Source organism: Rhinolophus ferrumequinum, chromosome X (genome assembly GCF_004115265.2).
Source record: "Rhinolophus ferrumequinum isolate MPI-CBG mRhiFer1 chromosome X, mRhiFer1_v1.p, whole genome shotgun sequence".
Taxonomy (NCBI): Eukaryota; Metazoa; Chordata; class Mammalia; order Chiroptera; family Rhinolophidae; genus Rhinolophus; species Rhinolophus ferrumequinum.
Window position 1 is genome coordinate 89,367,512 of NC_046284.1, and position 14,834 is coordinate 89,382,345.

At 37.4% G+C, this 14,834-nt stretch overlaps 1 protein-coding gene across 1 annotated transcript in view; it reads left to right on the top strand.

Annotated features, from left to right (window-relative positions):
* EFHC2 (EF-hand domain containing 2) overlaps window positions 1–14,834 on the top strand; it is a 239,729-nt gene that overhangs the window by 142,805 nt on the left and 82,090 nt on the right. The window contains 1 exon segment of the mRNA XM_033122963.1: window positions 12,418–12,437. Coding sequence (XP_032978854.1) covers window positions 12,418–12,437 — 20 coding nt within the window.

Below are 14,834 nucleotides of genomic sequence, written 5' to 3' on the forward strand. Positions count from 1 at the left end.
CTCAGATGGACTTATTTTCTGACTATCCTACCTAAAGTAGATCACTCACTTATTCTTCGTCCCTTGTTTATATTTTTCGTAGCACAACTTACAATTATTTACTTAGATATCTGTACTTGGTGTGTATGCTTGTGTGGGTCTTATCCTATTAGAATGTGAGCTTTCTGAGGGGCAGGGACCTTGATGGCCCTGTTCACTGCCCTATTCCTTGTTACCGTGCTAAAGGTCTGGCTGCTCGCCGCATGAAAGCCAAAATTCAAGAGACAAGGTTGATGGAAAGAAAAGAAGGTTTATTCAAAATGCCAGCATTCTGGGAGGATGGTAGACTCTTGTCCAAAGACCATCACCCCCCAGCTCCCCAGTACGGCCCAAAGGTTTTATAGGCCTGTAAGGAGAGGCAGAACAATGGAAAAGGGGCTGGGGTGGGGAGGTGGTCTTGGCCTGGAGTAAAGAGTCACTGAAAATGGTGCTTCCCAGAGGCTGGTTTGTTTCAGGGATAGAAGTAGATCTTACGCAGATGTAAAAACTTTTTTCAAGTTAGTGTCCTGGAAGTTTCCTTGAGGAAAAGAGTTATTGAGCCTGGTATGCATACAGTCTAGAGTAAACAATCGTGGAAACTGGCATGCATGGTAAATGTATAGTAAACAGAGTCATTAAGGTTTGGCGGGGGTGGGGGGGTGGGATGTTGGGGAGCTGAGGAGAAGGGAAGCAGAGAAAAAGAAAAAAATTTTCAAAAAGTCCCAAGCTAAACTACACCGTTAAATAGAATTACACTAGAGGTTTAAATCTTAAGATAGAAGATACAGTGTCACCTTTACAAGTACGTATCATAGTTCCTGTGCGGAATAATGACCTACTGGAATTACTCTTAGGGATTCTAGTTTGGAGGTCGTGGCATTGTCTCCAGATGAGAGTGTAGACCAGAAGTCAAGTCGTCCCACTCTATATGACGTGCTATGTGGTGGACACTGTGCCTTCTGTGGTTGGCCCACAACTGTGGGTCCCCAGTTCATGGTCTTCAACCCTCTCTTTTGCTCCTCAGGCTCTTTCCTGGGCAAAGGCAAAGGAACTACATAGCTAGTTGTTATCACACCACACCTTATAATTCTGTGCTTGGCACTTTTACTAGCTAATATGTTTCTTTTATTTATATGTGTATGTATGTGTGTATATTCTGGCTCTTCTCACCAGAATGTAATCTCCCTCAGGGCAGGGACCTTCTCCTGTTTTCCACTCTATCCTTAATCACTTTTCACAGTGCCTGGCTGATAGTAGGGTGTTAATAAATATTTGTTAAGTGGCTACATTTTATCCAGTCCTCACTGCTCTGGCTGTCAGCTGAAGGCTGAGTTATCCGTATTAGATCCTCAAGCTTGGACCTTTCTCCTGAACTATAGACCTGGAGATATGAATGCCTCCGGGACATCTCTCCCTCGGATGTCCCGTAGGCATCCCAAAATAACTTCCTCTAAATTGACCTCATTTGCTTCTCCCATAAAGTTGCAGCTGGAGACTCTGTCTTGGTAGAGGCCACCATACTTGTGCCCAGTGCCTGGGCCAGGGTTTGCCTTGTCTCTCACCTCTCCCCTATTCTGACCTCTCCCAACCTCTTGAAATTGCACTTCTTAAACTGCTTTTTCCCATCCCCAGCTTCACTTTTGCTGTTCAGCTTTTCATCACTGTTCATTTGGACTCTCTTGAGAGCTACATAACTGATCTCCTTTTCTTAATTCTCATATTCCTAAGTTTTGCCAGAGCGACCTTCCTAAAATCTGATCATGTCATTTCTCTGCTCTAAACCCTGCATCAGCTCCTTATTATCTTCAGGGCAAATCCCACTGGTCATGATCTGACCCTTGCCTATACCCCTCTCTTTATTTTCATCTCACTAGAAAATTACTTTTGTAGGAGTCACCATTTATAGAACACTTACACTGGGCCAGACATCATGCTAAGTGCTTTTCATCTACTATCCATTGGTAGCCCCTGTTGAGTTATTTGTATACTTCTCTGCCTCCACAATTGGCTCCTGCGAAGTACAAGAGATGTTTGTTGAATAATTTAATGAATGGTCCTATTTCTCAAGGAACATTCAGTCTACAGGAAACAAGTAAATAATTGATTACCTTGCACCGGAGAAGGGCAGTCTGTGTCTTACTGTAGGAGAGTCAGGGATAGCTAGACCTCACTCATCCTTACAAGCCAACTGATTTGGGCCACTCACTTCACCTATGTGAACCTCACTCTTTTGTCTGTAAGTCCTGCTCCAGGCACTGATATTCTAAAACTCTTAAAATGTAGCTTTATATATACACTTGTAAGATGTCCCCTTTTCAAATCCGTACATTGAGATAGAGTAGTCAAGTAGACAGAGGCAGGATTGTGGCATAAGTCTTTGGGCTCCACCTCTTTGGCCCTGATTCTTTCCCCTGCTTACATACCTGGCACTGTCAGTATTCACTTGGGTACCCAGAGTCTAGACCTGCTACTCTGGCCAGTGGTCCAAGCCTCAGGCATTTTTTTCCCTTAGAGATTTGCACTTCTTCTAAGGGAAACCTTCAGGGTGGTAGCTAATAAACTATCTCTGCATAAGGTGCCAGGGTTGATAATGGACTAATGTATGGCCCTTCCTGAGATATTTGCCTCAAGATGGAGGAATGCAGGGATGGGAAAAAAGAGGCAGTTTGGGGAGGGAATGTTTCTCTTCTGCCTTGTGTGGGTCACTAGTTCTGCCTCTTTGGGACTCGTTTTTCATGGTCTGTCAGATTGGCCTATGAGGGCTGCTGCTTATTATCAAAGAGTGCAGAGAGCCTTTCTCAGAGCCTCGGATACCTGAAGGGCAGATTTCAGCAGGGAGCTGGGCAGGGACTAGGCTTGGCAGGGCTAGTGTTTCATGCAGTTGGGAACATGGGCAGGGTGAGGCTTCCCAGTCTGGACCCTGGACTCTGAACCACAGGCGGCAGCAGCAACAGCAAGCTCCTTGTGCCAGGAAAGATGTGGCCAGTCCCTCTCTCAGGCCACCACCCCGAGCCTTGATCTACTCATCAGAGATGGCACCCGCCCCATATAGCCTGAGTTTATTTTGGTTTTCTGTGTGCTCACCTCTTCTCCCCACCTGGGTGGAGCTCTCAGAGGGCAGGGCCCATGCCCAGTTCTCCCTTGTGTCTTTTCCAGATACTTCCAGTACCATGTTTCGGGCCTCAGTGAATGTAATGAATGACTAGAGTTCTTCCTCCGACCCCCATTATCATCTGCAGGGTCAGGAGATTTCCTGTAAACATCCACATAATAAATTCCTAAGATGTAGAGCCTCGAAAAAATTTTCTGTCTTGTAAAACTAAAATTCTTCCTGAAGGAAGTAGTATAATATAAATAGATCCGGTTTTGGACTACAAACCTGAATCCAAATTCCAGCTCTGCCTTTGTCAGCTTGGTGACTTTGAGTAAGTTGCTCAACAGTGTTTTCACCTGTAAAATGAGGATAATAATATCGACTATGTACAGCGGTTGTGATGAATAAATTTGATAATGGATATAAAGTTCTTATTTTAGCACACTGTAGTACATAGTGGGTACTAGAAAATTAAACCCCTTTATCAGTAATTGCAACTTGGTGTCACTGAAAATAGTAGTAGGAATCTGTGTTCTGTTTTTGGTATTTCAATTAGTTACATATTTACCCATGATGAGGTCATTGAAAACACTCTTTAATAAATGAGGTTGGAAGAAACTCTTTAAAAACTTGGAGGCCATGAAAGTAGAAAATAAACATCAATATTCGTGGACTAAGGTTGGGAAACATTAATATAATCCACCCTATTACTATGTCCTTTGCCCCAAGGAAGAAGATTATAAATTTAGTGCTTAGAACATTGTAATGATCTCATCCTGATTTATCTAGGACAATTATCTCTTCTTTTATGTGGTTTTGCTCTATCTTTATTTGAACAACTCTGTGTACATTATTATTGGTGTTTTTATTGTAAGCTGTCTAATATCTTGTAAGGAAGCCGCTAGTCTGTGAATCTATATGAACAAAAGCAAAGACAAATTCCAAAAGCACTCAAACATCTATGTCATTGAGAACCAAATAGACATTTTGACAGTGTTCATAGCATGTCTTTGAGATGGGAGCCTCAGCATACATTTTTGAAAACAGCATTTTGAACCTTCCTAAAAGCATTAAATATAAATAATGTGATGTCATAAAAAGAATGCTGGCCTGGAAATCAAAAACACTGAGATCTTTGATTTGATTCTGTCACTGCCTGATGGTGTTTGTATTGGTGAGGGCTTAGTTTTAAAAAGCAGAATCCTCTCTGGCTAGTTAAGCAGAAAAGGAACTTATTAAAAGGATCCTGGGTGGTTCACGATATCTTTGGAGAAATAAGCCTGAGGCTAAATTCTAGGAACAGTGCCCAGAACTGGGCTGTAGAACTTGTCTGATGAGAAAATGGCCTCTGTTACCACTGCACCACCCACGACTCATTACTACATTTGCTGTGCTGCCAAGAATTCGATTTTACTGCAGCCATCAGTACCACCACTTTTGGCAACCTTGCATCCTTTGCCACCCCAGAAAGCTGGACTTCTCTGACACCAAATGTGGCCCACACCTAACTGTTTTTGTCTGTTAATCCCTTTCCTTTCAACTCAAAGCCTTATGTAAGCTTTGGTGGAGCCTGCATCACCTGCATATTTCCAACTGCAAGGAAGGCTGGGAAATTGAGCTCTGACTTCCATGTTGGGGTGACAGGGAACATAATATGGGACTTTCCCCAATATATAAGGGTAATTTAAAAGGTACCCTTTTAATTTGCCATGATAGCAAATCCAAGGCAAGATGAACCAAATAGGGAACATAAAATGTTAACATCAGGGACTAAACTCCTTGTTTGTAACCAAACCAAGCAAAACACTTGCCTAGTTTTAGCACTTTGCAAATACTGTTCTGACCACCAAGCAGCTAAACAAAATACAAAGCCCTCCCCTACACTCTGCTACTTTGGCAAACTCTGACACACCTTTCTGAGTTTAAATTGCCTTAAATGAAGGTATTGGATTAGATTCAAGTTCCTAGATTGAAGGCTGGCAGTTGTATTTGGTTTGGCTTTTGTTTAATGTTTTTAAATTTAGGAGTTTAAACGTAAAACTATATATATCCGGTGCCTCTTGAAAAGTAGAAACCGGGTCTATATTTCCCCGTGGTATCAACCAGTTGTGGGTGAGTGGCAGTTGCCCAACTCAGAGGCTGTTTATTCTCTGTATTTCTTCCCAGTCTGTATAATTCCTTATTGTCCTATACCCTTTCCCAGTTATTTTACCTATATACTCTAGTAGGTACTTGATTAGGTAACCCTTGACTAGATCATTATAAGGTCCCTTACAGCTATAAAATCCCATTATTTTCTTACCCTAGGTATAGTGGAAATAGGCATTTAGGAATCATTGTTTAAAGAACCCAAAATAGAACTGAAGACTGATTTTTAAATTAGAACCCGAATATGACTGTGTATCTAAAAACCCAAAAGATTCCATTTAAAAATGGTTAGAACTATTAAGAATATTCAGGAAAGTAGCTAAATACAAGAAAACTACATAAAAAGCAATAGTTTTACTTTATACCAGTAATAACCAGTTAGAAAATGTTATGTAATGGCAGATACCATTTACTATAGCAACAAAAATAATGAAGTACCTGGGAATAAATTGGACAAGAAATGTGTAAGACTAAAATGAATAAAATTTCAAAACTTTATTATATCTCTGAGTGGGAAGACATTATTGTAAAAATTCTCATCTGTCCAAATTAGATTTAAAGCAATTCCTATCAAAATTACAATGTGGGTTTTTGTTGTTGTTAGATTTGGTTTTGTTTTATGTGTTTAGAGGAAGAGAAATTGGCTCATTGATTATGAGGTTCCTCAAGAAAAATAAGGGATTAAGAAATGTTGAAAAAGAAGAATATTAAAGTCTAGTTACTAGAATTTACGTAGTTTATAGATATTTTAAAACATCAAAATGTACTAGTAGAGGAACAAACTAAAATATTAGTGAACTAGAGTATAAAGTCCATGAAAGACCCATGTTTATGGACTTTATTGTAAGGTATATAGAACTTTTCAAATCAGTGGTGAAAGATTGGATTATTAATAAAGGTTTTAGTGGCAATTGATTGGGAAACAGTTAATACATTTGTATTTTGTGGTAGAGAACTGTTTCCAAAAATTATAAAGGAAAAGTTGACTATATTGATTACAAGAAAATTGTATATTTCTCTATAGCAAAAGATACTATAAACAGACTTAAAGATAAAGGATAGACTGAGAGAAAATATTTACAACCAGTATAAGAACCAGGGGATTACCATTAAAGATTTATGAAAAACTTTAAAATCAACAAACAAAAATGGTTTAAGAACACGGATAGACAATTCTCAGAAGAAATATAAATAGCCTTTAAATCTATGAAAAGAAGGCCAGTAATGGTGCAAGTTGAAACAACAATGAAATAAAGTTTTCATGGGATATTATGCTGGCAACATTTAAATTTTTTAATTTTTTTAATTGGGGTATATTGGGGAACAGTGCGTTTTTTCCAGGACCCATCAGCTCCATGTCATGTTGTTTTCAATCTAGTTATGGGGGATGCTGCTCAGTTCCAAGTCAAGTTGTTTTCAATTCAGTTGTGGAGGGCACAGCTCACTGGCCCACGTGGGAATCAAACTAGCGACCTTGGTGTTATGAGCACTGCCCTCTAATCCACTGAGCCAACAGGCCGCCCACTGGCAGCTCAGCTCCAAGTTCAAGCCGTTGCCTCTCACTGGCCCGTGTGGGAATCGAACCAGCGACTTTGGTGTTATGAGCACTGCGCTCCAACCACTGAGCAAACCGGCCGCCCTGGCAACATTTAAAAAGAATAGTATAATGGACTGCAGATGAGCATGTGGGACAACAAGTACTCTCATTTTCTATTGGTGGGAATTTAAATTGGTTCAGCATTTTGGAGGGCAATTGTTAGTATCATGTCTAATGTTTAGACTCCTTTTCCTCGTAATTGCACTTTTAGAAACTTTATTCAGAAAAATTTTGACAAGTGGATTGTAATGGATGTGTGTGTGCACAATATTTATTGCAACAAACTTTGTAATAGAAAAAATTTGGAAAAATCAAATACCCAACAATAGGGGAATAGTTAGATACATTCTACTGTATTAGTTTAAGACAGTACTATTCAGCCATGAGAAAGAATGAGATAGACCAAATATGCATACCTGAAAAAATATTCAATGTATTGGCTAAGTAATGCTGCAGTTACAGTTAACCCCCTATCTCAGGGAATTAAATCAACAAAGGATTATTTCTTGCTTGCTCTATATCCATTGTTGTTGTCGGAGGGAATTTTGTTCATAGTAGCCACTCAGCGACTGAAGCTGACAGAACAGCCACTACCTTGAATGTAGTGATCACTGTATCAGAGAAAGAAGAGACCTTTGGAGGGTCGAGCCCAACAAATTCTTAGCTAGGAAGAAATACGTATCATTTACACTCTTAATTCATTGATGAGTACTAGTCACATGGCCCCATCCATTTGTTCAGAAAAAAGAGGGAAACCAGATGTTGGTGAATAGCACTGATGGCTACCATATATATGTCATGCTGTTCTGTAGATAAAGCAAAATTTTGAAGTCTGTATAATATGATCTGATTTATGCCAAAAATCTAAAGGTTATGTGCACATGTATATTTATATAAATATTTCAAGGATTGTATATCCTTTGAAGAAATCCTAGCAGGCTACACACCAGGCTGTTAATAGAGTATGTCTCAATCTTTGATTTTTTTTTTTGAACAATGAAGGAATTGTTTTAAAAAATAAAAAAGATAAAAACAAATAAAACCCAAACAAATAAAACCAAAAAGCCTGGGCCAAGAACACTGAACATTTTTTATTTCTTGCTTCAGTTTCCAGAAAGAGCTAATGGCAAATGCTGGCAGAATGTTTTGAGCAAAAGTCAAGCGTCTCAGAATCATAGAGCAGGATATAAGTTGTTTCACTTGAAGTGCTATTCTGATTATTGATTAGAGTCAAATAATTTCAGTGTGCTTATTAAAATTCTTATGTTATGGGCCAGAATATCTTAATGTTACAAAATTCTAGAGCTTTAAAATTAAATTTTGGGATGGAATAGTTTTTATAACTTTCATATTCTTACCAGATTAGCAGCAAAGTCTTACCCATTCATTCTCCCCCAACATTTTATGAAAAATTTAAAACATTCAGAAAATTTGAAAGGACTGAACAGTGAACACCCATATACCCACCACTTAGAATGTATCATTAACATTTTACTATATACGAAAGGACAGACAATTAAGTTCGCAAACTTTCCACCGTGTTAAGTGCATGGTGGGAAGTTCGCGAACTTAACTGTCCGACCTGTAGGCATATCTTGGAGATATGCAGGTTCGGTTCCAGATCACTGCAATAAAGTGAATCGTAATAAAGGGACTCACATGAATTTTTTGGTTTTTGTGCATATAAAAGTTATGCTTCAGGTGTATAGCACAGTGGTCAGGCATCTACACAGTCTATGAAGTGATCCCCCTGATAAATAACAGCTATATACAATGTCAAAGGGGTAGTAGGTTGGGGGGGGGTATCACTTTGTGAGGGGTGTAAATATCTAACTATTACATTGCTTTGTACACCTGAAACTGATTAAAAAAAAGTTATACTATATTGTAGTCTAAGTGTGACTAGCATTATGTCTGAAAAAAGCAATGTATATACCTTAATTTAAAAATACCTTGCTAAAATATGTTATCCATCATCTGTGCTTTCAGAGTAATCTTTTTGCTGGTGGAGGAAGGTTCTTTCCTTGATGTTGATGACTGCTGACTAGGCTGGTGGTTGCTGAAGTTTGGGGTGGCTGTGGCAATTTCTTAAAATAAGACAACAGTGAAGTTTGCTGTATCAGTTGACTTCCTTTCACAAATGATTTTTCTGTAGCATGTGATGCTCTTTGATAGCATTTTACCCACAGTAAATCTTTTCTCAAAATTGGAGTCAGTCTGCTCAAACTGCCGCTGCTTTATCAACTAAGTTTTGTAATATTCTAAATCCTTTGCTGCTTCACCTTGCACTTTTATGGTATGGAGATGGCTTCTTCCTGAACCAACTTCTGCTAACTTCAATCTTTTCTTCTGCAGCTTCCTCACCTCTCTCAGCCTTCAGGGAATTGAAGAGAGTTAGGGTCTTGCTCTGGATTAGTCTTTAGTTTAGGAGAATGTTGTGGCTGGTTTGATTTTCTATCCAGACCACTAAAACTTTCTCCTTATCAGCAATAAGGCTGTTTTGCTTTTTCATCACCCGTGTGTTCACTGGAGTAGCACTTTTAATTTCCTTCAAGAACTTTTCTTTTCCATTCACAAATTAGCTGTTTGGTACAAGAGGTCTAGCATTTGGCCTGTCTTGGCTTTTGACATGCCTTCCTCACTAAGTTTAATCATTTCTAGCTTTTGATTTAAAGTGAGAGACATGTGACTCTTCCTTTCACTTGAACACTTAGAGGCCATTGTGGTATTATTAATTGGCCTGATTTCAATAGTGTTGTGTATCCTGAAATAGGGAGGCCTAAAGAGAGGGATAGAGATGGAGGGAATGCCAGCTGGTCAGTGGAGCAGTCAGAACACACAGAACATTTATTAAGTTCGTCATCTTATATGGGTGTAGTTTATGGTGCCCCCAAATAATTAAAATAGTAACATCAAAGATCACTAATCACAGATCATCATAATAAATAGTAATGAAAAAGTTTGAAATATTGTGAGAATTACCAAAATGTGACAGAGACACGACGTGAGCAAATTCTTTTGGAAAAATGATTCCAATAGTCTTGCTTGATTCAGGGTTGCCACAGACCTTCAATTTGGAAGAACCACAATATATCGCCAAAGTGCAGTAAATTGAAGCACAATAAAATGAGGTATGCCTCTATTTGCTTTATCAGGCATCTCTCCATTCATACATCCCTCCATCCATCCATTAATAGATCTTAACTTTGGTGCATTTCAAAGAAAATCAGTCATCAGTTATTTCTCTCTAAATTCAGCATGCTTACGATTTATTTAGTTTTTCTTCTTTTGATGGAAGATTTATGTTCAATAAAATGTACAAACCTTAAGTAGCATTTGCTGAGTTTTAACAAATACATACACCTGTGCAACCCAAACCCCTATTAAATCATAGAACATTACCATCACCCCAGAAAGTTCCCTTACACCCCATCCCAGTCAGTCCTGGCTCACATTTCCCATTCAATAAGTGACCACTGTTCTAATTTTTTTCACTGTAGATGGTTTTTTCCTGTTCTAGAATTTCATATAAATGGAATTATACAGTATGTACCCTTTTGTGGATTCGCTTATTCAGTGTGATTTTGAGATTCATCCATATTGTTTATTGTATCAGTAATTCCATTTTGCTGAGTAGTAGTCCATTATGTGAATATACCATCATTTGTTTATTCTTTCCCTTGCTGATGGATACCTGGGTTAGTTCCAGTTTGGGGGCTAATATAAATAAACCTATTCAGGACATTCTTGTACAAATCTTTTTGTGAACATAAATTTTTATTTCTCTTGGTTACATACCCATGAATGGAATTGCTAGGATATAGGCATGTTTTTAGTTTTATAAGAAACTGCCAAAGCTTTTACCAACGTAGTTGTACCAGTTTACATTCCCCCTAACAAGGTACAAGGATTATAATCACTTCACAGCCTTACCAGTGTTTGGTATTGTTAGACTTTTTAATTTAAGCCATCTGGTAGATATGTAGTAGAGTCTGTCTCATTGTAGTTTAATTTGCATTTTCCCATGTTGAGCACTTTTTAAAATGCGCTTATTGGCTGTGTGTGTGTGTGTGTGTGTGTGTGTGTGTGTGTGTGTGTGAGAGAGAGAGAGAGTGTGTGAAGTGTCTTCTCAAATCTTTTTCCAGTTTTTATTCTCTGTTTGCTGTTGTATTATTGAGTTGTAGTTCTTTATACTTTCTGGATACTAGGCATTTGACAGATACATGTTTTGCGAATATTTTTCTCCTAGTCTATGACTTTCCTATTCACTCTCTCAGTGGTGTCCTTTGATGAGTACTGTATACATTTTACATCTTGATGAAGTCCAGGTTGTCAGTCTTTTATTTTACGGTTATTGCTTTCTGTAATCTGTTTAAGATGTTTTTGCCTACCTCCAAGTCACCAAGATATTCTATGTTGTCCTTTAAAAGCTTTATGATTTACCTTTCACTTTTAAGTCTGATTCATCTCAAATTTTGTATATGCTGTGAGATAAGCATGAAGGTTTATTTTACTTAAATTCTTAAAATGCTTATTTGAAATTCTTATATTATGGGCCAGAATATTTTATATTAAAGTAAAAAAATTCCACATATTTAAAATATAATTATGAAATGGAAGAGTTTTTTAAATTTTCAAATTCTTATTAAATTAGTGACAGTGTCTTACCCATTTGTTTTCTTTTTCTCTTTTTGCCTATTAAAATTGCAAAATTTCCTTTGCAAAAGAAGCTCAAATGTTGATTTTTAAAAATATTTTCTTCTTATAGTTTTCAACAATATCCTCATGTAATACATTTCCACTTCTTGAGAATCAAAGTATCCTCACTAAATTGATATCCCAGTTAACTGAGGAATGCTACATAATGATCTTAAGTGAAGGAAACTATATACTACACACATATGGGAGATTATATTTTTCAAAGATAGCCTCAGTAGTATCTTCCATCCTCCATGTTCACAGTGTGATCATGACACTTTCCCCTGAGAGGTGGGGTCTATGTCATTTTCCCTTGAATCTTGAGTGGCCTTGTGATTCACTTGTAATTAGTAGAATGTGACAAAAGTTATGCTGTGTGACTTCTGAGGCCAGGTCAGAAAAGATAATGTAGCTTCTGCATTGTCTACTGTGACACTTGCTTTTGGAGCCCCGAGCTACTATGTAAGAAGTCCTACCACCTTGTGGCTGTCATGCTATGAAGAAGTCCAGGCTTTATGGAGAAACCATGTGTAGGTGGTAATTCAGTTGACACCCTGAACTGCGATCTCGGCTAATGGTCCTTGCTGTGCACTGGAAAGGCACCTTCACATAACTCAAGACATCAGTTACATAATCTTCTAAATTGAAACTCCAGGTGTTCTTCTGTACCCTGTCTGAATTCCTGACCCACAGAATCCATGAACATAACAAAATGGTTGTCTTAAGCTGTTATTTTTTAGGGTAATTTGTTGAACAGCAATAATAACTGGAGCGACATGCACCAATACATTCCAGGGAATTAGAAGACTGAAAATATGTAGCCCTCAAACTACTATAAGTTTTTAATTTTTAATTATCTGAGAGACAATTTGATATCCTTTTGTGCCTCAGAGTTGTGGCTTCCCAGTTCTTTAATTGCAGAGGTGGAGAAAGCCTGTGGCACACCCTGGAAGTTGCTCTTGTGAAAAGATTTCCACATCTAATTAGAATGCAAAATATGCCCCCCCCCCAAAAAAAGAAAAAGGATTCTTTGTACTCATACCTTCCACCTGGAAAAATAGTAGTAAACTCTTCCCTTCCCCCTTAACTGAGGCAGGTGAGTTGGGGGCTTGCTTTTGTGAGTTTAGATGTTTTCCATCAGAAGAAGATGTGGCCTCATTTTCCAGGACCACATTTTATTTTTTAAATTCTATTTCTAAAATGTCACGCAAGATTCACTCTTCTTGGTATACAGTTCTATGATTGTGACAAATTATTAGAGTTGTACAACCACCATCACAATAAAGATACAGAAGAGTTTTATCACCCCTACCTCGCCCCCCTCACCTCCCACCAAAAAAGAAATATACTTTCTCTTGAGTAAATACCTAGGAGTGGAATGTCTGGATCATATATAGGCATATGTTTATCTTTGTTAGAAACTACCAAGCTTTTTTTTTTTAGAGGTTTTCTAAATTTTTGCTAGATTTTTCCCTATATACTTGATATTTTTGGTGCTATTATAAATGGTATCTTTTTTAGTGGTTGCCCAAGAGTTTGCAATATATATTTACAGTTAATCCAAGATCCAAGTCCACTTTTAAATAACATATCGCTTAACAGGTAGTTGGGGAACTTTATAATAACAAAATATTCCTAATTCCTCCCTCCCACCCTTTGCATCATTACTGTCATTCATTTCACTTATATAGAAGCATATATATATATATATATATATATATATATATATATATGCTATTATTGTGAACAAAATGCTGTGTCAGATCACTTAAGAATAAGAAAAATGAAAGTTTTCATTTACCGTCACTTATTCCATCTCTTATACTCTTTTTATGTAGATCCAAGTGTCTGACCCATACCCAATTTCCTTCTTTCTGAAGAAGTTCTTTTAACATTTCTTGCAAGGCAGGTCTCCTGGCAACAAATTCCCTCAATGTTTGTTTGTCTGAGAAAGTCTTTATTTCTCCTTCACTTTTGAAGGATAGTTTAACAGGATATAGCGTTCTAGGTTCGTGGTTTTTTTTTTTTTTTTTTCTCTCAACTCTTAAGTATTTCACATCACTCTCTTCTTGCTTGCATGGTTTCTGAGAAGTAGGATATAATTCTTAGTTTTGATCTTCTGTAGGTAAGGAGTTTTTCTTCCTCTGGTCTCTTTCAACATTTTTTTCTTTATGTTTGATTTTTTTTTTTATAGTTGGAATATGATACGCCTAATTGTTGTTTTGTTGGGGCACTTATCCTGCCTGGTATTCTCTGAGCTTCCTAGATTTGTGGTTTGGTGTTTGACATTAATTTGGGGGAAATTCTGCCATTATTGCTTCACGTGTTTCTGCTGTTCCTTTTTCTCTTCCCTCTCCTTCTGATATTCCCATGATACCTTTAGTTGTTGTCCCAAAGTTCTTGGATATTCTGTTCCATTTTTCAGTCTTTTTTTCTCTTTACTTTTCAGTTTTGGATGTTTCTATTAACATATCCTCAAGAACAGAGATTCTTTCCTCAGCTGTATACTAATGAGCCCATCAAAGGCATTCTTCATTTTCTTTGCAGTTTTTTTGATTTCTAACATTTCTGTTTGATTCTATCTTAGACTTTCCATCTCTTTGCTTATATTATCTATCAGTTCTTTTTTTTTTTTAGTGGTACCACAATTTATTCAGCCATTCCTGTACATGTACATTTTCACTTTCTTTTGTTGTCATTTCATTTTTGGCCATTGATAACAATAGTACAATAAACAGCTTTGTACATGTAAACAGTACTTTTAGTTTTATGAGATAGGTTCCCAGGAATAGGACTACTGGTATTTTAATTTTAATAGATTTCACTGACAGCGTTCCAAAAAGGATAAAAGATTTTACTTTTCCTCCAATTATGAGTTAAGAGTATCCTTTTCCCAATAACCTGGCTAACAAATATAGATATCTCTCTATTTCCTGATAGTCTGATAGGCTTAGAGTAATAATGTAATTGTTATACCACTATAATGCCAGCATCTCTTCATGTTTGTTGGTCATTTGGATTTACTTTCCACTAAAGTGTTTATTCACATCCTTTGCCTAGTGTTCAAATATTGTATAATAGAGGCATTAACCTTTTGTCTCATCTATTCTTGAATGTTGTCTACTTTTTCCACTAGATTCTTTTGCATATTAATTATAATCATTTTAAATTCACAGTCTGATAATTACAACATCCCTGCCATATTCCGATTCTTGCTCTGCCTCTTCAAACTGTGTTTTTTGCCTTTTAATATACCTTGTAATTTTTTTGTTGAAAGCC